Below are 27,698 nucleotides of genomic sequence, written 5' to 3' on the forward strand. Positions count from 1 at the left end.
TGATGCCCACCCTGATCCCTTTTGGGGAGACACTGCCTGGTCCAGACCTGAGGTCCTTCATAACCAGACCTGAACCAAGAGCTCATCATCATCATCATAGGCATCATAGGCATCCTTCAGTCTTGAAAGACTATGGTAACATGCTCTGAATCAAGGAGTGTCCTCTCCAGAGCATGAAGCCTGGGTAAAGTAATATGGAGGATAGGCTGTTACCCAAGCAGCAGATCCCCCCTCTCCACGTTGCTGAAATGGTCCAATGGAAAGGCAAGAGCCAATACAACTGGTTCCAGCGACGTCGCAGGAGTTGACAGAATGACAGGAACTGCCTCTGGGACTCCAGCTCCGGAGAGCTAGAGACTGGGATTTAAACTTCAGGAGACAGAAGCTATTGTTCCACTCCTCCAACAGAGCCTGGCTCCTGGTATTTAACATGGCCGAGCTACTTGCCAATCAGAATAGTTGATGTTTCACATCCCAGTTCCCTTTTTGCACCAAAAGAGGGCAAGTGGGGCGCCAAGCACAAGTGGCCATGTGCCGATTGGACAGGGATTGTGGGAATTGTAGTCCCTGTTAAGTAACCTTTCCAAGTTCTGGTGTTTCTGTCACTCGTGATTTTTTTTTTCTCCTCCCTTCTCCCCCCCCCCTTTTCTGAACTTCCCCCTCCTACCCTTCCGCGTGGGCAGCTTCATGAGAAGTTTGACCACCTAAAGCGGACTCATCAAGAAGAGAAGAAGAAGGTAGAGGACAAGAAGAAAGACCTGGAGGAGGAGCTGAGCAATTTCCAGAAGAAAAAAGCAGCAGCGCAGCTTTTACAGTCACAGAGTCAACAGGCTGGCTCTCAACAAACCAAGAAAGAGAAAGACAAGAAAAAGTAAGACGTTGCCCCCCCACACTCAGCTCTGTGGGTTTCTGTTCCGGTGTGCTGTCTTCTGTTGCATGTCTGTATTTGCTTCTTCCCATTATCAGACTGGAAACTGGGCTTCCCTCAACTCCCGCCTTTTAAATCCAGAGTGAATTTTAAATATATATACGTTTATATATATATATATTTAAATATATAAATACGTTTTTTCTAAGAGACAAGAGGGATAGGTGGGGTGGGAATACGACTTTGATTTTATTTTTTTAACCACATAGGGTACCTAAATACTATTTTGCAAAGCTGGACTAGTTTGACCGAAGAAGCGAGAGAACACTTGGAAGGTGGAAAACCGAACGCACCATCCGAGAGTTGGCTAGACTGACTTTGTAATAGCCAACAATTCCACATTCTTTCCCCATGATGCCCCTATAGTCCTTGCTGATTCCCTGAACCCCAAACCATGATGGGTGATATCGATGTGACATTACCTTAGGGTTACCACGGGTTAAGGGACCAATACTGGGAATCGGGATTGTGCTTTAAGGTTCCCATAGCCGAGACAAGAGTACACCCAAAATTGTATTACTTGTGGGGGGGGGGGTATGTGTGTATGAAAGTTGCCTCTGAAAGAGAGGAGCCTCACAAGATCCTGTGACCCAATCACAGCTTTGAAAAGTTCACTTTCTCGATTATATCTCCCAGAATCCCCTAGTGGAAAACAACTCTGATTGCTGGCTGACTGAAGAATTGTGAGGAGGGTAGTCCAAAAAGTAACTTTCCAAAGGTCCGACTCAAGTCTCTTAAATATACTCAACATTCCTGCTGATATTATATTCACACCAGCCAGAAGCATCTTTAGCATAGACTCCCTTAGTGCCAAACATATTTGACAAGTAGGAGTTACAATCTGCGTTACCTCTAGTTATGTGAACGTCTCTATGTAGTGCCAGTTTTATATCTTAGATAGATAACAAGAGTTTTGTTGAATGTGCAGATACAGCCTTGAAATACCTGTGTGTGTGGTGGGGGAACAAGTTTCTGCCATCCGTGCTATGAGATAGAATCCCACATTTGTACTGAAACCTTTGCCACCCCGATAAAGGAGGTGGAGAAAGGGATTGAAAAAGGCTTTCTTCCATTGTCAGTGATGAGATGTGCTGTGTATGTGGGGTCTCACACAATGCACAGGGTTTTGAGAAGGTCCAACTATTTATTAGTGACTTTTTAGAAAGCATTCAGAACACTGTTGAAATTCAAGCCATAGGGGAGAAGACCATAACCAGCATTGACCCCATCCACAGGATCATTATCCACTGATTTCATGTATCCATTGCCAGAAAAGACTAAAGGGAAAAAAAAACCCAAGAATACTAAAGAAAAAAATACTAAAGAAAAAACCTGGAAATATATATTTCCAGGGTATATTTACCAGAAGTGGTTACTAGAGGGAGCCATAGACCATGCAATTTATGGTAGGACCCACATATTTCCTGGGGATTTGTTCCAAACCCCTCTGTAGATACTAAAAACTGTGGATAATAACGAATATATAGCTATATATATGCTATATATAGCATGGTATAAGGGGGGAAAACAAAGAAAAATATTTTTTACATCCATCACCAGAACTTGGCACTAAACAGTGCCAGAAATAATGCTATGTAGTCTTCACTAACATTTATTCATAGCACGGTCTCTGGCTTCTGGTAATACGTGAAAATAGGGTTTTTTCTGGATTTTTTTCTTTTAATATTTTAATATTTTCAGACTGTTGATAATTGAAACCACAGATATTGATCTTGTATATCTGGGGGTCCTTCTGTATAGTGTTTGATATTTCCACATTTTTCAGCATTTATGGGAGTGGCCTTGGAACGGATCCCCATGGACACTGCAGGACTACTGTACTTTTAAAAGCTATGTCCTCTTTGGAGAAGTGTAACAATCACATGCACCCTTCCAAACTCAATAATTTCGTTTGCCGTATAAAATCTTGTGACAAAAAAAAAGAAGTGTTTGTAAATTCATTAGGGAGAGAAAATAGATATATTTTGCACGATTGTGCATCATAGAATGAGACGAGCAGCCGAATAACAAGAAAGCAATAGGTGCAGTTCTATTGCAACCTTGACTATATTTTTTCAAGATACAATCACCTTCCTTAAAAGCTTAATACATCCCGGTGCCCCACATCCGTTGTCTGACGTGATTGTTCTGTCCTAATACTGGTGGCAGCCAACGCCTCTGTCAGTTCCATTATGATTCTGCTTATGTGCATGTAGCACTACAAACATACTGCCTGAAGGGGAACTGGCCTCTATGATTGGGATACAGCAGCCACAAGGATTGACAGATATACAGAGAATGCTAGATTGCCACCTGACTAGGGTGTGTGCATGTAAGGCATTGCCAAAGGAATCAAAGGTTTCAGAAACAGCGAGGTGCAAAAGATAAATATGCTTATGTACTCTAGGACATGCACTCCATTGTTATTTTATTGTTTTAAATTGTACATCACTTTGAGCAAGTTCTGGAGGACAGAAAAGTGATTCATAAGTACTTCTAATAAGGAAATATATACAAGCACTCTCCGGGCGGTTTACAATTTTTAATTATACAGGCTACACATTGCCCCCCCAGCAAGCTGGGTACTCATTTTACCGACCTCGGAAGGATGGAAGGCTGAGTCAACCTTGAGCCGGCTACCTGGGATTTGAACCCCAGGTCGTGAGCACAGTTTTAGCTGCAGTACAGCGTTTTAACCACTGCGCCACGAGGCTATATATATATATATATAGTACTTCTAATAAGTAAGTACTTCTAATAAGGAGATATATATATCTTCTAATAAGGAGATATATATATAAGGAGATATATATATATATCTCCTTATTAGAAGTACTTATGAATCACTTTTCTGTGGCTTTAGCCACTAAAAATACTTGCTATGGGCCAAGCCTTGCTTTATTTAGCTGTAGTAATAGTCAAATGAGAAGCAGCTGATCAGATTCTTGGTGTTGCAGAACTTGCAGTCATTACTGTCTTACATGCTGATGCTGCTTGTTAATCTTGGCCACCATGTCTCTCTGCAAGTGACTGGCATTTTGGTTCAGAGATCAGTTATCTACAAAAAAAAGTGGTCCGGAGTTGATCCAGTTCTTCTTTCTTGCACTTGTGGTGATGGAAGTTGGTCCACTGAAAGTTGTCTTCATATTCCTTCCTTCCTTCCTTCCTTCCTTCCTTCCTTCCTTCCTTCCTTCCTTCCTTCCTTCCTTCCTTCCTTCCTTCCTTCCTTCCTTCCTTCCTTCCTTCCTTCTAAAACATCTAAAACTAATGGATTGAAATGAGGCACATAGTATTCCATTCACATTGTACTTCATCAGATGCATAGCAGCAATTTATATCAAATAGGGCAAAAAGACTGTAAACCAGGGAAGGGAGACTCTTTTTTTGAACCAGGGACCACTTTGAAAATTGGAAAAAGATATTGGGGCTGTATTTTTGCAGTAAGTGCAGCTAAGAGATGGGATCAAAGCAAAGTGGCTTTGGGTCAAATGTAAACCTTACTAGTTTATTCCAGTGCAACTATTTTCAAGTTTCCCAAACCTCCACAGTCTGCAAACTAGCGCTCCAGTTGCTTGCAAGACCGCCCAGGGCTGCATGCCAGAGTTCATTTCAATGCATAGCCTTCTTGGGTTTTAAATAAACTCTTCCCTGTGATCACAGATCTGAGGGGAGGGCAGGAGAAGCTTTGAAAGCTAGTTGGTGATGGCTAGACGGTGGGGTTGGGATTAGGTTCCCAGGTTGATGGTTCCCCTCTCCTGCTGTCAGCAGCATAGCCAGGCACCATGAAGTGGAACAGTAGGTCATCCATGTTTCTATGAAACAGGTACACCTGACAAGAGGACAGCACCTTATGCATCTGTGGAAAGGAACTTGAGTTCATGAAAACTCATGTTGCAATAAGTGTTTGTCTTTAAAGTTTAAAGAGCAGAGTAAGGTCAATTTTGATAATTTGTCTTGTAGGGGGAGGGACCGTACGTATATCAAATTTATTTTTGTAAAATGAAGGATTCTTTGAAAGAGTAACTATTTTTTATGAAGCTGTTTTACATGGAAGAATCACTATTTTTCTTATAAAATTTTGCCCAATGGAACTGTGCCTTGTCTTAAGTATGAGGGGTGATTGTTGGACCTTGTTAATAGGGTCTGTCTCTGGACAGGTCTACAAATACAGTGGTGCCCCGCTTAACGATTGCCCCGTTCCACGACAAACCAGCTTAACGATTATTTTTTGCGATCACTTTTGCAATCGCAACACGATGTTCAGATAGCCTCCCCAAAAGAAAACCACAACACTTTATGATGATCAGTTCCCTGCTTTGGCAACTGATTTTTCGCTTTACGATGATCGAAACAGCTGATCGTTGGGGTTCCAAAATGGCCGCCCGCTGTTCAGAATGGCTCCCCGCTGTGTTAGGGATGGATTCTTCACTCTACAGGGAGCAGAAAGTGGCCACCTTATGGAGGATCTTCGCTTTACGATGAGGTATTTCGCCCATTATAATGCATTAATCGGTTTCTAATGCATTCTAATGGGCTTTTTACTTTCGCTTGACAACGATTTCGCTCTACAGCAATTTCGCTGGAACAGATTAATGTCGTCAAGCGAGGCACCACTGTATAAGCTTCAATACAGAAGGCTGTTTCAGCCTGAAAAACATTGACCCAGCATTGCACATTTGCTGGTAACTTGTCTCGTTTTTGTTCCTTTCCAGCCTTGTTCACAAAACCCCTTTTGTGGTGGAATGGGTGAGGAGCACAGATGCTAGACAGCTGGAAATTTTGCCCTGCCAGTCCTATTGAAATGAGTAGTAGCCACTCAAGAACACAATGGTACTATCTCTTAAGGGATCACTTCCTGATGGACTTTGACCCACATACTGAGACCCATATAAGGAGAGGAGTTGCGGCTCAGCTCCAACTTGTAGACTATTCCCTGTGACTTGGAATTCTCTATACTCAATGATGGGGAAAGTTACATTTTTTTCAACTACAGCTTTCAGAATACCCCAGCCCAAGTAAATATACATGGCTAGGTATGGTTTTCCAGTAGTGAATAATAAGTAAGAATATATGCTCAGAGACATTTCCCTTCTATTTTATCACATCTTCCAGAGCAGAGCCCCTAGCATTTAAAGTTTTTTTGGGAATGATCCCTAGCTCAGATGAGGCTATGGTTGCTTACACATTGCTTTCTGTACAGTAAGACCCCTTATCTGCTGATTCATTTATCCACTTCCTGAAAATACTAAATAAAAAACCCCAGAAACACATATTTATGTGTATTTCCTGTGTATATTTACCAGAAATGTCCACTAGAGGAAGTGAAAGAGCATGCAATGTACAGCATTCTATACATCTGTGTTTTTCAATATCCACGGGGGGCTTGGAACCGATCCGTCACAGATATTGTGGTCCTACCGTATAAGCACAGTCTCAAGTGACCTCCTACTTTTAATTTCTCCCAATAAACTTCATCCTCCTCTGAGTATAGGAAGAAATATGCAAGAATTTTTGTCTCAGCATGCATGAGTCGTGTGCTGGTGAATTTTTGAAAACAGGCAATAAGAAGATAGAAAAATTCTGACTTGCTTTTCAGACTTGGCTGTCTCCTACTTCTTGTGCCTTATGGAAAGTTTCTTTGTGGGCGTTTCTTTATTTAGGATTGCCACGAGGAAACCAAACCACATTTTATTCAAGGCACTGCTGAAAGAAACAAAACCTTTCCAGGAGGAGAAAATCAGGGTGAGCAGGGAGCAGAGGTGTAAAAAGGGGTGCGAACCAACATTCCCTCTTATTTTCCTCCAGCACTGAATGGAAGCCTTGCCCCATGAGTGCAAAGTTCCAATCACGACCAGAGCCATCTGAGTGGGGACTCTTAACTGTGGTTGTGCAGCACCAATACAGCACTGCGCAGCTGCACAGCTTAGAGGGAATGTTGGTGCGAAGTGTAGAAATGTTGAGACTCTTGTGATTTATTTTTGCAACATGTGGAAGAGACTCACGATACCTATAAGAGTATGTCTCACGTTGCTCATCTCTTTCATATTTCTAGAGTTCCCCTGTGTGGCTGTACTCTGTTGTTGCAGCTGTTGATATTAATTTACAGATTCCTTGAAATGCAGCTCAATTCACATACATAGTTGTGCTATCATCAGATGGCCATGAGGCTGTTTTGCAGCATATACATGCACTGAGAAGCAGTGACAAGGCAGGTCTTCCTTCAGTATAGAAACCCTACATAACACACCAATAAACATATGCTTGTGAGAGGTAAGAACAGAACACAAGGGGCAATATCGGAATCTTGACAGTCAATGGCTGTTCCTCTACGTATTATTTCCACAGGCATTTACTAGAAGAGGCGAGTAAAGACCAGAGCCAGCATTCTGCAAGCAGAAGTTAGTGATCTCTTGAATGGAGAGGGGGAAAGTTACATTTTTGCTCTGCAGTACCGAATTCCCCCAGCCAGCATGTACTGTGGCCATGACGGTTTGAGGATTCTGACATATGTAGTTTAAAACAATAACACTTCCAAGACCTGCATGCCCTGGCTCCTAGAGATTTACACCAAGCCTAGATTATTTGGAAGCTTCATCATTCCTGCTAGTCACAAAAATTAGTGTCCCCCACAGGGCTCTCCTCTCTTGCTTGTGGCTTCCAGGGCAGGCGCAAGACCCTGACAAACATCTCCGATCTGTGCATGATGGGAATGTTCCCACAGATGGGTTGCATAGTGTTCCCTGCAGACGGGTTTTCTGTACAGGTGAGAATTGCCACACCCCTTATGGGCTAATGGATGCTCAGGCATGTATTCTTTAATTATTTCACTTATTTCATTATTGAAATCTAGGCTTTGATGTCTGCTTCCCAAATGTTTTGTTTCTTGTTTTCAGTCATTCTGTAATGAAATGCAGTATCCACGGAAGCAGTATCCACCGACTCACTTATCTGTGGTCTGCAACTATTAAAAACATTAAAAGAAAAATCCCCAAAATATATATTTCTAATGAGGAAGTTACCAGGAATGGCCACTAGTGGGAGGCATCGATAGACAGACAGACAGACAGACAGACAGACAGACAGACAGACAGACAGACAGATAGATAGATAGATAGATAGATAGATAGATAGATAGATAGATAGATAGATAGATAGATAGATAGATAGATAGATAGATAGATAGATAGATAGATAGATAGATAGATAGATAGATAGATAGATAGATAGATACCATGGTCTCATATATGCTATTATAATAAGGTAAAGCTAAAGGTTCCCCTTGACAAATTGTCTAGTCGTGTCCGAATCTAGGGGGCGGTGCTCATCCCCGTTTCCAAGCTGTAGAGCCAGTGTTTTGTCTGAAGACAATCTTCCGTGGTCACATGGCCAGTGCAACTAGACACGGAACGCTGTTTCCTTCCCACCGTGGTGGTAATTATTTATCTACTTGCATTTTTACATGCTTTCGTACGGCTAGGTTGGCAGGAGCTGGGACAAGCGACAGGAGCTCACTCCAACGCGTGGATTCGAACTGCTGGTCTTCCGACCTTGCAGCCCAGAGGCTTCTGCGGTTTAACCCGCAGTGCCACCACATCCCTAATTATAATAGCGGTTGCTATAATCAGGATTTTTCAGCATCCGGGGGGGGGGGGGCTGGGAACCAATTCCCCTTCCATGGATCCTGTTGTATTCTGGTTTGCATACGTCAGGGTTTGGATTTCTATAGTAACAACTGTGAGCCTGTCAATGGACTAACTTTTACAGTGCCCCGAGCATAGTTTTCTTCTTAAACCCGGCATAGTGGAATACAAACCCATTTGGGTGTTGGGCACCAGAAGGCCTTATGGAGTATGGAGTTCTGAAGTAGAATGCTTGTTGTTCTCTGGTATTTGCATAGTGCTTCCCAGGACACAAGCTGAGGAATATTGAGAGGAATAGAACTTCTCAATAAAATATTTCTGGTAACTGAAGTGGAAAAGGCTTCCTGCGTATAAGACTGCTTGTCACTGTCAAAAAAGGTAGGAGAGAGTGGGCTAAATGGATCATTGGTGTGATTCATTTTGCTTAATACAATGATATATTGTCTCATGCGCCCTGTTGGGAGTGCTTGATCGCTGCACTGTAACAAGGAGATGAGCCATTGCTCGAGAGGAGAACATACAGTATGTTTTAAATGCAGAAAGTCCTATGTTTCATCCCTGGCCTCTTGAGATTAAAGGTACAGGAGGGCAGAATTCAGCTTGGAAACCATAGGAAGCCAATGCTTGTCAATATCAAAAAGACTTGAGTTTCACAGACTAGCATTTTGACTTGGAGTTATTGATCGTAGAGGAATTTAGTTGTCCTGAAGCGGAAGAAGGTGCTACAAGAAATGGATCTCTTGGATCTGATTCAGTGATGCTCTTACAGTTTTATTTATACTTTTCAGGAGCTTAGAATATACAGGGCAGGAAAGTAAAGGAACTAGTTCTCAGTTTTTGTTCTAAGAATAATAAAAATGCAAGTTTATGTTAATAGTTCAGAGTATAGTATATGATTCTACATTTATTTCTTGTAGATTTCTAATAGTCAGAACAAAATACAAGCTGTTGGAACTAATAATTTTAAGAATGACATGTTGTTATTTTGGGGGGTCACAACAGGGAAGTCCACAAGAGAGGCCTTCCCTGTTGCTGCTCCCAGACTTTGGAACTCCCTCCCACTGGAGGCTAGGCTGTCTTTATGCAATCAGATGAATACTGTACTTTTCTTTTCGGGCAAGCTTTTCCTTAATGACTGGCTGCCTGAGTGGTTTTTTTTTTAAAATGAGTTGTTGTACCTTACTGCTTTGAATGTGCTTAGGTGTTGCTTATGGTTTGGGGTGTGGTATTTGACCCTTTTCATGTTTGTAGTAGACATGGGCATTTCGTATTCATTTGCCTAGCAAAGCCATTTCCCGGGCTCTGTGTGGTGGTGGGCTCTGTCGTCCTTGTTGTGCCAATCTCGGAAGCAGCCCCTTCTCCACCTCCCAGCACAACCGACCTCTGTGGTGCGAAGGCAAGACAAGGAATCTTTCTACTTAGCCCATGAGTGATTGGGGAGGGGCCAGGTGGGCTGGTTCTAGGATTAGTGTGATAATGCACTCAAGTGCTACGTTGAGGTTGGTAAGTGGCCCGGACGAATCTGGAAACGTATATGACGTTTCCGTGTCTAATTTGTATACTCACTTTTGTTAGCTTTAATATTGTATTTTATTGATGTAAGCTTGGTTCTTTTTAAGGAGAAAGGTAGGATAAAACTATTTCAAATAAATAAATAATCATAATCAGTCATAACATTCTGAAGTATTCAGGATATGGACGTGGAATATGAATACTGCAGTGATTTCTCCTTCATGAGGGATAGAAGTCTTGGTTTGTAGATTTTTGAGGCTGAAGTGGATACAAATTTTCAAACAAATCTGACTTCCCACTCCTACACACACACACACACACACACACACACACACACACACACACACACACACACACACACACACACACACACACACACACACACACACACACACACACACACACACACACACACACACACACACACACACACACACACACACACCATGCTTAACATTTTTAATTAGATTCATTTCTTTCAAATACTTTTCTTGGAGCTTTCTTCATAAATTTTCCTCCACCCGTTATTGGCTTCTGTCGAGCTGTGACTTAAGTGGAACAAAGCAGGAGATTTTCACGTCAACTTTAGTGTCCAGGTTGGCAGCTGTGGCCCTTCAAATGGCTTGGGCTTACACCTCCCAGTGGCTAAAGCCATTAGAGCCAACTGTGAGGAATTATGGGAATTCCTGCTGAGAAACATCTGGAGGGCCACAGTTTGCCACCTCTGTATTAGAGGCTCCACCAGTAGAATTTTGGCTTACTGCTTAGGTATGCACTTCCTATCAGTTACTATATATTGCGCAACAAGATTTCCACGACCACAAGGGAGAATTCTTGTCCTCCACTTGTAGATCTTGCTTCACAGTTTACAGTCTTCCCAGATGTCAAAGGGTATCTCCGTAGTGTGTAAGATTCTTCTCAACATGTTATGAGGGCTCCATTTCTTTAAGGCAAGGTGGACAACTTGTGGACCTCAGCCTAATTTCAATAGTCCTTGCTCTATGTGTCTGTTCAGACCTCTGTCCTTGCTATGACAACCTGCTGGGTGAGGACAAAAAAAGGAAAGAGAGAATAGAAAGCAGCAGAAGGATACAAGGGATGACCCTCACCTTTTTACCTCTCAGAGATAAGGCAGTTGACAGACAAAAGGTCCCCACCCTAAGTTTGAGAATTTAACTTGATCTGTTATTTCAGTACCATAGGAACCCCCTCCCCCAGTCCACAGGTTCAGTAACCATGGATTCACTTATCCACGACCTGAAAATATTAAATAAAAAAACCCAGAAATTTCCACTGTGTATTTACCAGAATTGCCCACTGGAGGGAGCCAGAGACCATGTTAAGTATAACATTCACTGTTTCCACGTTTGCCAGCCTCCGTAGAGGAGGGCTTAGAACCAATCCCTCATGAATACCACCATTCTACTGCAGTTTTTAAAATGTGGAAACCTGGGAGAGGAGATTGGGGAATCTTTAGATATAGAAAACTAGCCTATCAAGGAGAGGTGCTCTATCAGGTAGCCTTGTTCATTATACACCAGTTTATGCAGGAAGAGTCTCCTCTATAGAATATTCAAAAGTCTTGCTGCTATGGTCCAGAAAAAGGTACCTTCTTTGACTACTGCATGCGAAATGGGCTGCTGCAGCATGTCAGATATTATTTCAAACATGTTCACTTAGCTCTGAAAACAGCTTCATTATGTCATTATTTCCTGTCCTTTCCAAGGGACTCAATGGCTTAAGTTGGTGCAGTTGTTGCTTAAACAGTGCATTCCTTACTTCAAATTTAGGTTTTTGGTGCAAACACACAGGATATTTCCTAAACAGCAGTGACATCTTTATATGTCAGCCTGTTAAAGGCCCCTATGAACTTCTACGGTTGGCAGTGGCATCCATGTTTACGTCCTTAAGGGAAAAACAATATGGTTGTTTCTTTGTATAGACAGATGAGTTTCCTTTATATCGCAAGTGAGCAGTGTGCGGTTCACCAGACATTGACAGACTACATCTCCATTAACTATAGCTAGTATAACTGCTGATGAAGTGTGATAGGAATTGTAGCCTAACAACCTCCAGAGAGCCCATCCTTGCTTTCTTCATATGAAGGATGCACAACATATCCATGTATTCATCAAAAGTGGGGGAAGTTTGTGGGTTTGCTTAGAAAAACATTCCACGTTCAGCTTTGGCACTTCCAAAGGCTCAACCCTAGCAAAGCTGGGGGACGCCTCCCTCTAAGAGAAAGGAAGAATCAATTATCTCGAGAGTGGGTGAGTGCTCCAACACTGGAGACATTCAAGAGAAATGGAGACAGCCAGTTGACAGATCTTCTTTGATCTGTATTCCTGCCTGGAGCAAGGGAATGGTCTTGATGGCCTTATAAGCCCCTTCCAACTTCATTATTCTATGATACGAGTCAAAACAAGAGATTGGAAAAATACCGTATTTTTCCATGTATAAGACGCGTGCCCCACTTTTCTAACCCAAAATTAAGAAATCTAAGTGGGGCTTAGCAAGTGTAGGGGGAAAGGGATCAAAGCGCTGCAGGATCACTTTGATCCCTGCTTTCCCCTCCACTTATTTTTGTTCTCTCCTCAGCTTACTTCTATGTATAAGACGGCCCTCAATTTTTAGTCTAAAGATTTTAGACAAAAGTATAGTCTTATATATGGAAAAATATGGTACTTCTCTGGACTGCAGCCCCTGAGGTACCCCAGCCAGCATAGCTACTGGGGAATTCTGGGAGTCGTAGTCCAGAAAACAGCTTTATCAAGGCTCTGGTCAGGCCATTATTAGCTGATAACGGGCAACTCTGCAGCCCAACTTGGAGATGGCTGGGAAGTGAAACGGGGGCCTTTTTATCTGCAAAGCATGTGTTCCATCACTTATTGTCTGTTCTCCAAGCTCTTTGGGCATGGACACAGAAGAACCAAACATTTATCATCTGACAAGAGGAAGCTTCTTATGTTAATCTCTGGATGGGAATATCATTAATCCAGTCAAAGTCTTATTTTCAGGTCATCCCTTGCTAACAGACAAATCCCTACATTTAAACATCCTATGAACATTGGGGTTGTTCTTTTGTATCTTTGCTGCTGAGTTTTTGTGCTTTAGCACAGTATAAATTAGCATGGATTTTAAGTGTTAAGGATCCCCCCCAAGACAATATTAATTCTTTTGCACGAGCATTTGCCATGAAGCAAGTAACTGTTACTGGTTTACTTGCTTTCCCCCCATTGTTTCTTTGATTTTTTTTCTTATTTTTGCATTGCTATTATTTCTAACATTTCTGTTCTCATTTTTGTTTTTTAATTTGCAGTTCAAGCTTCACATAAAGCCTGTCAAGTCAAAGGATGTTCCTGCATTCACCTGCTTTTGCAGTAATGTGTTTCAGCCATCTTATTTTTTTCTCTCTCTCTCTTTTCAACATAAATCCTTAGTATAAACTTATTAATAAAGGGGTGGGTGGGTGAATCAGGGGCCATCTGGCATCAGTCTTGATTGGGATGTTTCTTTCTCCATCCCCAGGAGAACAGAAATTATAAAATTCTTTGGAATGGGAGCAAGAACAATTGCAACAATTTTAACTTGAAACTTATCCAGATATTATGCATGGGTTTGTAGTTAGGTCATGATCCAGAGAAAGGAGCTTGACAAGTTACCTTTTTTTGGATTATGATTTGCAGAATCCCCTGGCTGGTGGATTCTAAGGGTGAGGCATATGCCGAAAAAGTAAAGTTTCCAAGTTCTTTTAGAGAGCCCTGGGAGATGCATGAAACTAGGATTACTCACACAGTGTTCCACGCACCCCCCTTTGCCCTGTCACAGCCTGCAAAGTGGATACACCATCCAGACGCATTAAAGCCCCAGTCGTTTTAATGGGTCTCTTGGGTTGCTATGCGGGGGTGCTGACAAGTATTGAGCCTTTCCCAGAAAATAATGAGCTAGGAAGCTGTAACTGCCACACTATTCTACATATTCCCCCAGGAAGTCAACACACTTGTGACATCTGTCCTGCAGCTTCTTAAGTCCCAGCAATAAAATTCTTCCAACTGCTGGTGTAACCACTCATTTGCAGCATTAGTTACCTCCATAACACTCCCAAATTGTTGTCCCTTTAGGTGTTGTTTTTTTTTTTTTTTAGTTTGGGGAACAGATAATCCTCAGAAGGAGCCAGGTCAGGAGAATAGGGTGGATGTGGCATCACTTGAAAGCCTCAGGACGGCAGTTTTGCCATTGTTTAGCCTGCAGTGTGTGATGAGGCGTCGTAATGCAACAGGATGACACCTTTGGAGAGCTTTCCTGAACATTTTTCCATCATGTTTTGCCTCATCTTCATCAATAAAGCACAATAATATTTTGCATTGATGGTTGAAACCTGTTGGAGGTAGTCCACCAGCAGAACTTCCTTCTTATCCCAAAAAACTGTTGCCATTTGCTTCTGCATCGACCTTTGCACTCGGAACTTCTTTGGCCTGAGGAAACCACTGTGCCTCCATTCCTTAGACTGTTCCTTTGTCTCGGGATCATAACAATAGATCCATATCTCACCACCAGTTACCAGTTTGCCCAGGAAATCTGACTCATTTCTTGCAAAATGTTCCAAAACAGCCACCGATGACTCCATACGTTTCCTCTTTTGTTCGGTTGTCAAAAGTTTGGGGATCCACTTTGCTGCCAGCTTTCTCATTTCCAAGTCGTTGTGGATAATGGCACCAACTCCCTCACGTGATATTCTTAGATCTATAGCAATACTTCTAGCTGATATTCGGACATCCTCCATGATTATGTCATGGATGACTTTCACATTTGCAGGCACAGAGACAGAACCAGACCTTCCACTGGGTTTCTCACTTTTCACACCGAAATGGCCAGTTTTGAGATTGACAACACAATGTTTAACTGTTGCATAGGAAGGGCCACTGTCACCCATAGTTTGTGACATTTCATCATGGATCTGTCTTTGCACCTTTCCCTTGGAGAAACAGGAACTTCATTATGGTCCTATGCTGTTCCACATTGAACTTTTCTGGAGGTGCTGCCATGTTCAATTTGGAGCTGAAAACGAAAGATAAGTTAAAATCATAGGTAGTTGATTTTTGCACCATTGAATATAGACAAATTGGTAATGTATAGCTTCCTAGCTCATTTTTTTCTGGGAAAGGCTCAATACTTATCAGCACCCCCTCGTATTCTGTGCACCCTCATGTGGACATAAGTACTCATGGAACTCACTGGGACTTGCACCTGAGTAGACCTGCCTAGGATTGCATTGTAAATGACATAGCTACAGTTGCCACCCCCATTAAAAGTAACCAGATTTTTAAAAAGTGACTGGATCATGTCTTCACTTTTCCTTCAGATATATTTTAGTACAGGTGACATGCTTTTTGGATTTTTCAAAAATCGTAAAGTCGCATTGCACGTAATACTGTATGATTCTTGGTATTAGATTGTTATGGGTGCAGGTGCTTGTGTTATAATTACAAATAGCCACAACTGGGGAATACAACTCTTGTACAGGGCACTCCGCTTACATTTCACCAACTTGCTATGTTGGACTTTTGTATAAAAAAACCCCTGATGATTATTTTGTAGCGCTAGCGGTAATGAAGGCCGCTCCAATCCAGAAAGCACTGTATAATTAATGGACTGAATTATTTGAAAATCCGCAAATATAACATGAAGACCCAATTTTGGGGGGGGGGGGGACAAACTATAGAGGTGTCTCCCCTGCTTGTCATGAAATAGGCCTCCAGCATTCTGGGACAGATTCGAGCTCCTCAAATTTGGCCCATGAAAACGATAATGAACTCTGTTTTCACTCCCAAAGGGTAAGAACAGTTGAATCCAGGGAGGGCACCCACTTAACCAAGTCAGCTGCTAAGAAGCTGGGTACAGAACCTTTGCAAGGGATCGGGCTGATGGGAGCTGGTGTTCAGCGCCAAAAAGGCTACATCTTCCCCACAATGGGTATAAAAACCATTTGTATATTCCTAGAACCCAACCCCCCCCCCCGGGACTCTCCGTGCATGCCACTCACTGACCTGGTATGGTTTTGCATAAGCTTGATAGCTTTCTCAAGTGCTTCTGCTTTGCTCTGTTCCTTTCAACTGTCCATCAAGCAGGCTTGAGTTCTTTTTTTTTTAAACCCAACATTGCTTGAAAGAGGCTATAACTAACAAAAACTCAGTACCTGTCTAAAGCTGGAGGTTCAAATGTTGATGGATGGGCATGTTCCATTCCATGTGTCCTGGCATACAGTAGACACAGAAGGACAGGGGGAAAAAACCCTAAAACATCTCAAGAATGTTAAAGAATATTCGGTTAAATTACTGAAGGAATTAGTGCCTCCTATATGCTGAAATTGAGAGATACAGGCCATTGCCCCAGGGCACTTCCTTTTGAATTACAATGACTGTTATTGTTGTCTTAATAACAGATCTGTGTTACAACCAGATCTTAATCTTAGTAAATTCCTGCAGAAGCAGCAACCTGGTGTGAAGATTCAACTTGTCAGTTGCCTGTAGGTCAGCCTTCTCTTACTTCTTGACTTCCAGGTGTTTATTACTACACAGGTCCGATGTAATGCAATGATGGATCATAGGTGTTGAAGTCCAAAGATACTTGGAAAGGTGCCAGGTTGGGAAAGGCTGCTATAAATGCACTGTAACATTTGAAAGGGACATCACAATTGGGAGCAGCCACATTTTCAGTTCTCCTGCATGAACTCTGCTATTTTTAAATCACAGTAGGACCCCCTTATCCACAGGATCAGTATCCACTGCTTGACTCATCCGCTGTAAGAAAATACTTTAAATATTAAAAGAAAAAAACACCTATAGTGTTCACTATTAAAATAAGAGTTTGCTATTATCTGCTTTTTTTCAGCATTGGGGGCCTTGGAACTGATCCCCTGAAAATATGGGGGTCCCATTGTTTCAATTTGGTTTGGGGATAACCATAGTGAGGAGCAATCATCATCTGCCTATAACATTAAAAACCAATCTAGAGATTCCAACCTTGCTTGTTTGCTTATGGCTAAATGCCAGTCATGGAGCTCCATGTATCAGTGATCATTGGGTCACTAAGGGTGTTATCACATGGAGAAATAGTTCAACATGTGGATAATTATTTCCTAGCGATCACAGGAAGAACAGACAAATGTGCTCCAGCCCAACTCTGATTTATACCTCCAGCTGTAGGGCTTCTATTTTGTAGGGCCAGGATGAAGGATCACTTTCAGGGAGCTTGCTCCTGTTAAAGCGATACTTTCTGGTGTGATCAGGCGTGCACCTTTGGAGCTATCTGATCAAACCCTGAAGTTCTGATTAGGCCCAGAGTTGCAAACTGCTGCTGCTCAATTCACATATTATACCTAGGAACTGGGGTAGGTTGACCTAGCGGATCGTTGCTAGGTTAAGATCACAGGTGCCTGCAACCTAAGGCCCATACAGTTCTAAGTGTGCCCTTAAAATTTCTCTCTACGTGTGCACCTATACATGTAAAATATGTGGCTGATGAATGGGATATATATCCAGTGGTGCCTCGCTTAACGAGCGCACCGTATAACGATGAAATCGCATAGCGATCCTTTTTTTGGATCGCTAATGCGATCGCTCAACGTCATTTAGATAGGGCGAAAATCGCTTTACGAAGATCGGTAAGCGTTTCGCTTACCGATCTTCGCAAAACGAAGCCCGACGATCAGCTGTTCGGCGGACAAAATGGCCGCCGGAAGCTCCATAATGGCCACGCGTAGCGTTTTCACGCCCTCCCCTCGCTTAACAAGGGCGCGAAAATGGCTGCTGGCTATAGGAAACCTCGCTGAACGGTGAGTAAAGGAGCCTTTTGGAACGCATTAAACGATGTTTAATGCGTTCCAATGGCTTTCCCTGTCCCGTTCAGCGATGTTTCGCTATAGCGAAGGTTAATCCGTTCCGGATTAACCTCGCTATGCGAGGCACCACTGTATATAGTTGAAGAGCCAGGATTAGGTATGGCAAAAATGAGTTTAATACTGGAAATGGCCTTCAAGACCTGAAAAACAAAAAGACCCAACAAAACAGTGAGTGTAGTGGAACATGTTGCTTTGGAAATGCTCAGAAGTATAGAAAAGTGAACTAGTTAGGGATCCTGATTTTCTCAGGAGAGAAGCTTTGTGGGTTGCGGTAACATCTGATTTTCCAGGTGAATAGTGAAAATGACCGTTAATGTACACCCTCTTTCCGATACCATTTAGGTAGGCGAAAGCCAAGCATATACAGTAGGATCAGAAGCAGGTAACTAGCAACTCCAGTGAGTTTCATTTCCATTGTTATCTTATTAACAGAGTATCTTCATGAGATGGTGAGTAGCCATCATGATTTCCTTCGTGGCCAGGGAATTGTGGAAGCTGTATTTAGCAAGTAGCTAAGGGTCTCCTACAGAATTCTTATCACCTCTGTTAAAACTATTATCTCCCAGAATTTTGAGGGAAATTGACTTAGTTTAAAAACCTACTTTGACCTGTAGGTTGTATGAGAAGACAACAGTCTCATGAAGTCTACTTTTATTTTCAGTGGCCAGAATCTTGTTAGGTACATTTCCTGTCATAACACTAGCAGCGTAACCTTCAGCAACGAATTGCTGTATGATGCCAGTCTAGGAACTCCTAGTTGCACACAAGCTGTGCAAGAGGGAAAGCCTCCTTTGACTTACTGACTTGCACCAATTGGCAGCTGAAAGTTGTGCTAACTGAAGCTACACTGTAAAAATGTGCAATAGGATTCCAGCCATTTTTTTAAAAGCTGAAGCAAATGTGCCAGAAAAGTCTCAACTGTTACAACCTCCTTTTCCTCCTTCATTCTTCTTTTTTTTTTTTTTAAGTACTGTGAAACTGACTAATTGTTTGTATTTTTCCGTGCTGGACAGAATCTTTTCCTTTCTGGTACATGCCAAGAGGTGGCGCCCCTTGTTTGCTCTCTGAGTCCAGGATCGCTTCCCCTGCTGCTGATGTGCTGCCAACTTTCCCTCTGCTCCTGGCTTAGGTAGTCTCCTGTTTCTTAACTCTTCAGAGCACTCTTCAAAATTAACACTGGTCACCTGGTTTACTGCCCACCTTTCACATTGCGGCTTTGCTTGCCCGTGCCAAACCACTAAGGTGGATTTTCTTTTTCTTTTCTTCTTTTTCCCTCTTGCTCTTCATTTAACCCAAAGGCTAAGCTTTTGTTTGAGCAAAACCAGCCACTACCTAAACATGGTTGTTAGGGAGACAAGAAGATGGCTGAAACGTCCACAAATGGAGCAAAAGCAGTAAAATATAGAATTGGCTGTGTGCTGTGCTATGTGAGCATTGGGAGGTGACAGAAGGGACCACTATAAAGCAGACTCAAATTTAAAAAAAAATTGTGATCCACCCAGCAGATCCCTTAACGGTCTTGGGCTTGAACAAAAGGAGCCAGTTTCCTTAACCATGCACTGCAGCGGCTTATTGTGCAAATGTATGTTCAAGTTTTCCGAAGCTTGAATGCTTTGTATAGTGTTGCCTCCACCAGCCATGTCTGTGTGTGTCCTATTTTTAATTGTTGTTCCAACTGAACTCGTTAAACGTGTTTCTTCTGCTTTCCTCCAAGAGAATTCTTCCGAGAGATTCCGAGCTATGCCCTGTCCCCTAGATGGGAAGTACCACTGGCTGGGGATGGTGGAAGTTGTAGTCTAAAATCTCAGGAAAACAGCAGGTTGGAGAAGGCCACTCAAGATCTTACAACACATCTTGAGTTTGTTAAATGTGCTCCACCTTCTGTATTAATTTTTTCTTCCTGGCCTATTAATCTAGAGTGGTATCATTTGTTCTTTGGAAATCTCTTTCTCCCTTATTGCCATGCTCCCAGTTCCCAAAAACAACAATCCGTGAATTAAGTTAATTTGGTGGCTGACCCATCCATGCATTGTCAATTCTTTAAAAAAAAAAAAACACATCTCACCAAAATGTGAATGCTTGGATCCTCTTAGCTGGATGAGAGCCATTAACGCGCAGCCAAAGAGCCCAGGTCTCTTCCTGCTTTAGCCACTCCCTCTAGACCATGTTTGGTTTGCTTAATACTGCACTTGCTTTTCCTTTTTGTATCTATGCCTTTCTTCACAGTAACCCCTGGCTCTGCACGGAGTAATGTCTCCCCCCCTCAAAGCTTTTGGGATGTACTTTCCCCTTTGCATGTAAGTATAGCTGCAAGAGCTCTGCCCACCTTTGGAATGAACTGTGGGGTGGGGTGTTTCTGTTTTGGGAATGGGTGGCTTAGGATACATACAACTGCAGAGGTATTCTGACATCACGGCCCAAGAACTGCCCAGTAGCAGCTAATTTCAACATTGAGTTATCAGATGTGAACATCTAGGCTTGCTGTGGAGAGATTTTAAATTTCTTTTTAAAAACACATTTTAAAAAACTAAATATGAAGGCATGAGTCCCATTTTTAATATGCATGCTTATCTGTTATTTTCCTACTTTATATATGTTTTTTAATATTTGCCTTGAGACTTAAATATTGGAAAGGGTTTTTTTGGGGGGAGGGTTGGTAAAAACTGTTTTTTCAGTTATCTCCTGGCCCCAGACCTATCTCTGAAACGAATGAGTAGAGTCATTTTGTGTCAGCCCCGTTTTTTTAATTTGGCCAATTCTAGTATGTTTCAACAGAAAAGTCCAAAGAGTTAAGAAGGCTTCACTTCATTAGGCAGAAATGTTTGATATAGAAAGAGGAGGAAAATAAGTTTCAAACATTTACCCTTTGATCTAAACTCATGGAAATAAGACATCAAAGACCATCCCAAGTACTAGGATTTGTGAACACCCCATGTTTAGATCTTTTTACACTTCAATGAAGTGGATACACAAGTTCTTTCATTATTGTTGTTCAGTGAAAATTATCAAAGGTTGGAGGAAGGACAATGACTTGTCTCCGGAACCCAAAATCTGGTGTTTAAGGAGACTGTTTCATGGTTACTTCATACTAATGCCAGCCTTGGTTCCATACCTGGAAGATGTGACTGGTGTTTTGTGAGGAAAGAGGATTTAAGATGGCCTCTGAAGTGGTCTACTGGCTTTGGCTGAAGACCATGGGGAACAAGATCAGAGTAGACAAATAGTACTCCCAGCAATGTGAACCTTCAGAAAGCATCTTCTGAATGCTCAAAGGCAAGGGGGAAAAAAACCTTAAAATATGTCGCACCCACTGCAACTTTACCTTGCTTGCTTCTTTGGATATTTTCATATTTCCCATGCAGTGGCAGCATCCACTAGAAGAGTTTGTTGTTTCTAGTACCTTGTCCTTTCTTGGGGCCATAAATCTCTGACTAAGAGTGGAAATTTATATTTTCATCTCTCTCACACACACAAAAGAAGCCATTTAAAGCTGGCCTCCTGCTTCCTGCGTTAAGTACAAGCAGGCACTGAGTATGAGCTTCATTCGCTTGAAGCTCTGCCAGTGTGCCACTGTCTTCTAAATCCTCTTGAAAAAGATAATTACAAATGATCTCCGTCTCTGGATGCCAGATTGTAGAATGGACATTTCCAGCATGAATCAATCCAGGACGCTATCCAAGTTCACAGGCATTGATGCACAACATTTTAACTGTAGCCGAATTGGCTTGTGCGGATCCGTTTGTTGTATTTGCAAGATTTTTTTTTTTTTTAGGGTAGTGAATTTGTGTTCAGACCGCTTCTGCTATGTTTTTGAAATGTTGTGTCTGCTGTTGTCCTCAAGAACCAGAAGGAATTTTGTAAATCCAGTAAGAGAAGATAGGCCTTCTGTAGTTGTTGTTTTTCAAGTCAAGCCATGGGTAGGGAGACCAGAGCCCAGTATAGGTTAGGAAGGAATGAGAAGGTACCAGCACAACATTGATGCTGGGATTCTGCAAAATATATTGTGGTACATAATCATGTTGTCAATAATCGTTGAGGATTGGTTTATCAGCGCCTAGACTGAGCAGTTCTTCATAATCTTAGGACTGTAGAACTGGAAGGGACCCAATGGATCATCAAGGCCAGCCCATGTGAAAGAGGCAAGTGTGGGGGGGGGGAATCAAACTCCCAACCTCTGGTTCCACAGTCAGATCCCTAAACCACTGAGCTAGACATGTACATGTTTTGGGTCACATGCACTGCTTAAGACCAAGGTACATGAAGGTTATTTAGTTTGGCATTCTCAGAAGCAATGTGGTTCACAGGCCAATAAATACATTGTCAAGGATCGTTAATGTTTGGTGACCATTGTATACCATTGCTTCAGATGCATGTATGTGCCAAGGTTTTAATCTTAATATGCACTGGTGCTGTCTGAAACACTCTTAGCCACAGTTAAAGCCTCAGCGCCACCTTCTGACTGATTAGGATACTTGCTTGCTTAGACTATCAAACAGACACTGACATCATATTTGTTTTAAAGGGAGTCCTATTTAAGAGGCAGCTATGTGCATAAATAAACCCAAATTATTATGTGGAAGCCATTTAATGCCTGTTGCCTCATGCTTGTCATCTTCTGTTATGCTTGGAAGGAGGTCCCGCATGCCCCTAGAGAGCCTGTCTTCAAAGGGCGTTATTTGCTTTGATAGAGAAGGGCCCAGCACAGTAGAGATCTTCCTTCGGTTGACGTGAGTAGGGAAATCCACATGTAAGCCCTTGAGTTTCTTCAGTGGGTCCAAAACCATAAATCAAAGGCTTAAGTGGGTTGTAGATGAAATCGGGCGTTTGTTTTTGATGTGACAAACAAGCATATCTATTGTGAGCAGTTGCTATAGCTGTCCATCTGAGTTTCATCTTCATGGGTTGCCATTTGTTGAAATCAAACTGTTTTTATCTTTTGCCATGTCTTTGCATCAAAAGGAGAGGTAAAAAAAAATAGAGCTACATTTACGTTAGTGTCTGTATTTGTCTCACTGGAGTCTGGCAGTGTAGTCTTGAAACATATATGAAGGGTTCTGTTTTGTGTAACCCCCTTCCCATAATTAATTAAAAATAAAACTGTGAACATCCATAGGAATATGTTGTTTGTATACATTGGTTTTGTGGGGTTTTGTGGCTTTTCTTTAAAGGTTTTCTGGTTGCCTTAAAACTTATTAAGTGTAGCTTGTTTTAATAACTTCCTATTTTGAAAATATCGTTGTTTTTACTGGAATGACTTTGTAACCAATTTACAGTGTTAAAAATTGCATTATATATGTTATGTATCCGTCCACTAGACATTTGTTAACATTTTGCAATGTCGAAAAGAGTTTAGTTTTTCAAAGTACAACCGATAATGGGGAATCTTATAAGCATTTGATGGACATTTTTCCTCTTTTTTGCATATGTTCTTGAATGTTCATTTCCCAAAACTCTGAACACATGAAGTGGGAAGGAGAAAATACATTTTTATATATATATAAAAAAAACCTCAAACTTTTTTTTTCTCATGTGTGGTCTTCATTTTTGGAAAAAAAAATACATTTATTTATTTTGGTTTGTCACGAGCTGTTCCTGTGAGTGGGGAGGAATTAAGGGCAGAATCAGTTGAAGTGTGTGCTTTAGCCATTTTGTTTTTCCATTGCTTCTTTGAATATACCCCATACTTTTTATTTTATTTTTTAATTTGAGGTGGTGATCATCAGCTCCGTGACACCTTCAGAGCCATTTGAAATGTTCATGATGTCTTATCTGGTTCAGTTCACAGCATCCTGGCGAGATCCAGACATCTTTGTGCTTCCTAGCTGCATGTTTCTGACTCTTTATATTCTGGGCTGTATTTGGCACTTCTGCACTCAGGGCAGCCGCGGAAAAGTGGGTTGTCTGCAGGAATGTTCACATTCTGGGAACTCCAGATTTCATAGCAAAAGTATGGTTGATCACATAAGATGCATAGTGAAAATTGGCACCCCAGATTAGCACCTAACTATGACCAGAGCAGGGAGGGGATGCTGGTGTTGACAATAACTGTTTGTCCCTCTCTTTACGTGAAACCAAATAAAATATTGGCGAGAAGATGCAGCTGGCTTGATAGCCCAGGACAAGGGACTTGATGCTGGGAGTTTGAGTCCCATCTTTGCCTTGTAGAAAAGCCAGCTTGATATAACCTTTGTCAAGCTGTGTAGTCTCTCAGCCCCCCCCCCCGAAGAAGGGAATGACAAACTACTTCTGGTTTATCACTTCTATATACATTGGTACCTTGCTAAACAATGACCCCGCTAAACGACAAAACCACATGGCGATGACTTTTTGTGATGGCTATAGCGATTCGCAAAACAGTCATTCCAATGGGCGATTTTCACTTAATGACGATTTGGTCCGTGCTTCGTGAACCGTTTGTTCGTAAGACGACGATTTTTCCGGCTCTGCAAAATGGCTGCCCTGTCTTTTCCAGACTCATACTTTGCAGGGCAGCTATTTTTACAGCTGATCGGTGCTCGCAAAATGGCTTCCCTATGGCGATCTTCGCTGGACGACAAGGTATTTTCCCCATTGGAACGCATTAAACCGGGTTTCAGTGCATTCCAATGGGAAAAGGGTTTTTGCATGACGGTGATTTCGCTAAACAGTGATTTTCCCGGGACGGATTATCATCGTCATGCAGGGCACCACTGTATATAGAAAATGCTGGGAAGGGCTGTAATCAGTTGCAATAGACATGACAGCATGGAATTAATTATTACCTGTATGCAGCAATAGAATAAAATATCAGCGGAGGGAGGAGTGGACTTTGTTTCTTTTGGATTTCCAATGGGTACAGAGGATGCCAGTCAGCCCTGATTATACCAACCCTGCTTCCTTTTTAAGTTCTCCTTCACAATTTACTTCTAAAGAGATTGTTGCTGTTTCTTTTCTTTTCCTTTTTCTTTTTTGCTTCCCCCTCTTTGGATTCTGAACCTATCTTCTTTCTTTCTCTCTCTCTCTTTTTTTCCTGTAGCTTCTTCTTTATGTAGCTGTCAGTCACCTTGCCAAGTTCCACTTCCCTCTCTCCTAATGGATGTTAGAAGAACCGGCAGTTATGCCACATAACACACCCCATTGGGACATGAATTACCTCATTCTTCCACCACCTCCGCCTTTCTGTCTTTTGAAAAAAAAAACGTGACTCACTTGCGGTGCGTGTGCATGTGTGTGCGAGAGTGGGTGTGTTTTCTGAGTTGTCGGTCCACTCACGGCTGGCAAAGAATCTTGACTTCACACCACTGCATGGATTCACAGATTCACGGTGTGGCAGACCGAACGTGGATGCCACCCAAAAGATTGCACTGGGAATTTTCTTCTTCCTTTCCTTTTGATACCACAGGCACGTGCCGGTTGGCAGGAGGACAAGGACCTCACGGACTGAAAAACTGTGAATGAGTGAGAGTGAATTAGATGTATATGCAAAACCCACAGATGTTTGTTCAAATGTGAAATCCCTACACAGACCTAAGTGAGCACTGAATCTTAGATGCTGTAACCTGGTATCTCTGAAAGCCATATGAACTCCAAAAGGGTTCCCACTATTTGTCTTCATAATATTCGAGGATGATGCCGGGGGCAGGCAGGGGGGGGCAGCTCTGTCCAGACAGATCCGAAGGTAAAACTGGAGCTACCTGCCACCTAACTGTAATTTGTTTTTAATGAAGTGTCAGGTTTCATTCTCCCACTCAATACTCTGGGTGCTGGACCTTTGGAGAATCTTCTTAGCTTCCCTCGTGCCATTCTACACACAATGTAGCAGCAAACAGGTTTACCATTGTATAATATCTGTATATATTTGAAAAGGAGCTACAAAACCCATCCTGGCCCCTGCATGATATTCACACATATCATGAGTTCAATGGTTGCAAACTATTTCTTTAAGAATACATGTTTTAATAGCATGAGTGAAAGTGGCCAGAAACGAACTTCTTAGAGCAATGGGTTCTGTGTCAGGTTCAAGCACACAGATCCCTTTGTTTTCAAAGTGGTCAAAATCTTTTTAACTGTGGGAAAGCCATTAGATTTATTCCTGGTACTAGACATAGCCTGGGAAAATTACATGTTTGGACTACAGTTCCCAGAATTCTCCACCCAGTGGCCATGGGGACTAAGAGGTTCGGGGAGTTGTAGTCTAAGGAAATCACTTATTTAAAACTCTGGATCTAAAGGACTCGTGAACTACAGCTTTCAAGCTGCAATGGTTTTCTTCATAGGGCCTTGAATGTTCTTTTAGACCACATCATCTGCTCTTTTAAGTCTTATTTATCCAATAAAATACTTTTAGGGCAAAGTTCTTTCAAGGCAGTTTACCTAAAAAAGCGCAGTATTTTAATGATCGGGAACTACAAGTTCAGTAAAACCCTAAGTGCTGTTGTGACACCAAGCATGCTGGTGGCTTCTTCAGAGCCACATGTTTCGGGCCTTGCAAATAGGCAGATTTTGATGATACATGTCAACTTTCAGGTTGAAAAAAAAATGCAAAGCCCTAGGGAATGGTTGAACAAGGTTTCCACTATATAAGTGGCAGTGCTTCCCTTTGATTTATAATTACATGCCATCAAGTTAATTCCAAATTATGGCAAACCTGCCCAGGCTTTTCAAGGTGCAGAAGACTCAGAATTGGTATATCAATTCTCATCTTCTGGGTACATTCTGTGGAGCTTGCCCAGAACTGTATAGATGACCTCTTCTCTTGCAAGACACAGGGGGGAACCAAACTCCGAACCCAGCCAGGTTTTCTAGCTCAGTGAGCTGTACAGCCAAGGTAAGTTAAAGGGCATAACTTTCACATAACTTTCAGTTATTCCTGGCTGTTGGCCATTGTGGCAGGGGTTGAGGGTGTGTTGAAATCCATAATATTTTTCCTGCCTTCAAAATTTTTATTCCTATGCAAATTCATGCAGACTATTTATTAATAGACATCTCTGAGGAATCGAAAGCCCTGTGAGTAAAATCAGTGGAACGCAATGTGCCTTGATTAAGTCTTTTAACTGCCCTCTGATATAAGTTTCTACTCAGAAGTAAGCACCATTGAATTCACTGGGCTTTACTGCTGGGTAAGTAGCTCTAGTATTGGCCGCTCAAATTTCTTTAATTGCAAGGTGGTGCATTTCGGGTTAAGGTTCATTGTCGTTGTACTGGGGACACAACCTCAGTGTGTTGCTCGTAGAAACAAATGACTTTAAACCATGCTTGTTTCATTTGATGAAAGAAAGAAAAAAAATTAATGCAGCTCCTGGGTTTCAGTAATTGTTTTGGGCAATGGGGGAGCATATTGTTTATTTGATTTTATTTAAAATATTTATATGCCACCTTTCTCCTAATGGATCCGAGGAGGCTTGTAGTATTTAAGAAAAAATAAAGTTAAAAGCTAAATAATAAATTGTTACAATATTTAGCTTTTCATGTTTTTTCCCCCTTAAATACTATAAGCCTCCTTGGATCCATTAGGAGAAAGGCGGCATATTAATATTTTAAATAAATAAAAAGCATTAAACGGATAAAAAACGGATACAAATAAGAGCCATATTAAAATCAGAAGGAAAACATCAAAATGAAATAATCCCTTTTAGGAAAAACCCCTTGGTCAACCAGTCACTTAAAGGAAAGGTTGCCTGAAGGGGAAGGTCTTTGCCTGCTTGTGGAAGGACAGCAAGGATGGGGCCAGGCTGGCTTC

At 41.9% G+C, this 27,698-nt stretch overlaps 1 protein-coding gene across 5 annotated transcripts in view; it reads left to right on the plus strand.

Annotated features, from left to right (window-relative positions):
* Positions 1 to 27,198, plus strand: part of SEPTIN11 (septin 11) — a 112,780-nt gene extending 85,582 nt beyond the window's left edge. For 2 of the 5 annotated variants that reach the window (XM_078394484.1, XM_073002057.2), the window contains exons 9-10: positions 684 to 871; positions 13,400 to 15,410. In XM_078394484.1, coding sequence (XP_078250610.1) covers positions 684 to 871; positions 13,400 to 13,415 — 204 coding nt within the window. In that variant the 3' untranslated portion in view covers positions 13,416 to 15,410. Of the gene's footprint in view, positions 1 to 683; positions 872 to 1,137; positions 1,259 to 13,399; positions 15,411 to 24,995 lie in introns of those variants that run through there. The other 3 variants (XM_073002060.2, XM_073002055.2, XM_078394483.1) reach the window with 3 other exon arrangements.
* The last annotated feature ends 500 nt before the right edge of the window (positions 27,199 to 27,698 follow it).

This window comes from Pogona vitticeps, chromosome 5, assembly GCF_051106095.1.
Source record: "Pogona vitticeps strain Pit_001003342236 chromosome 5, PviZW2.1, whole genome shotgun sequence".
In the NCBI taxonomy this organism is placed as follows: domain Eukaryota; kingdom Metazoa; phylum Chordata; class Lepidosauria; order Squamata; family Agamidae; genus Pogona; species Pogona vitticeps.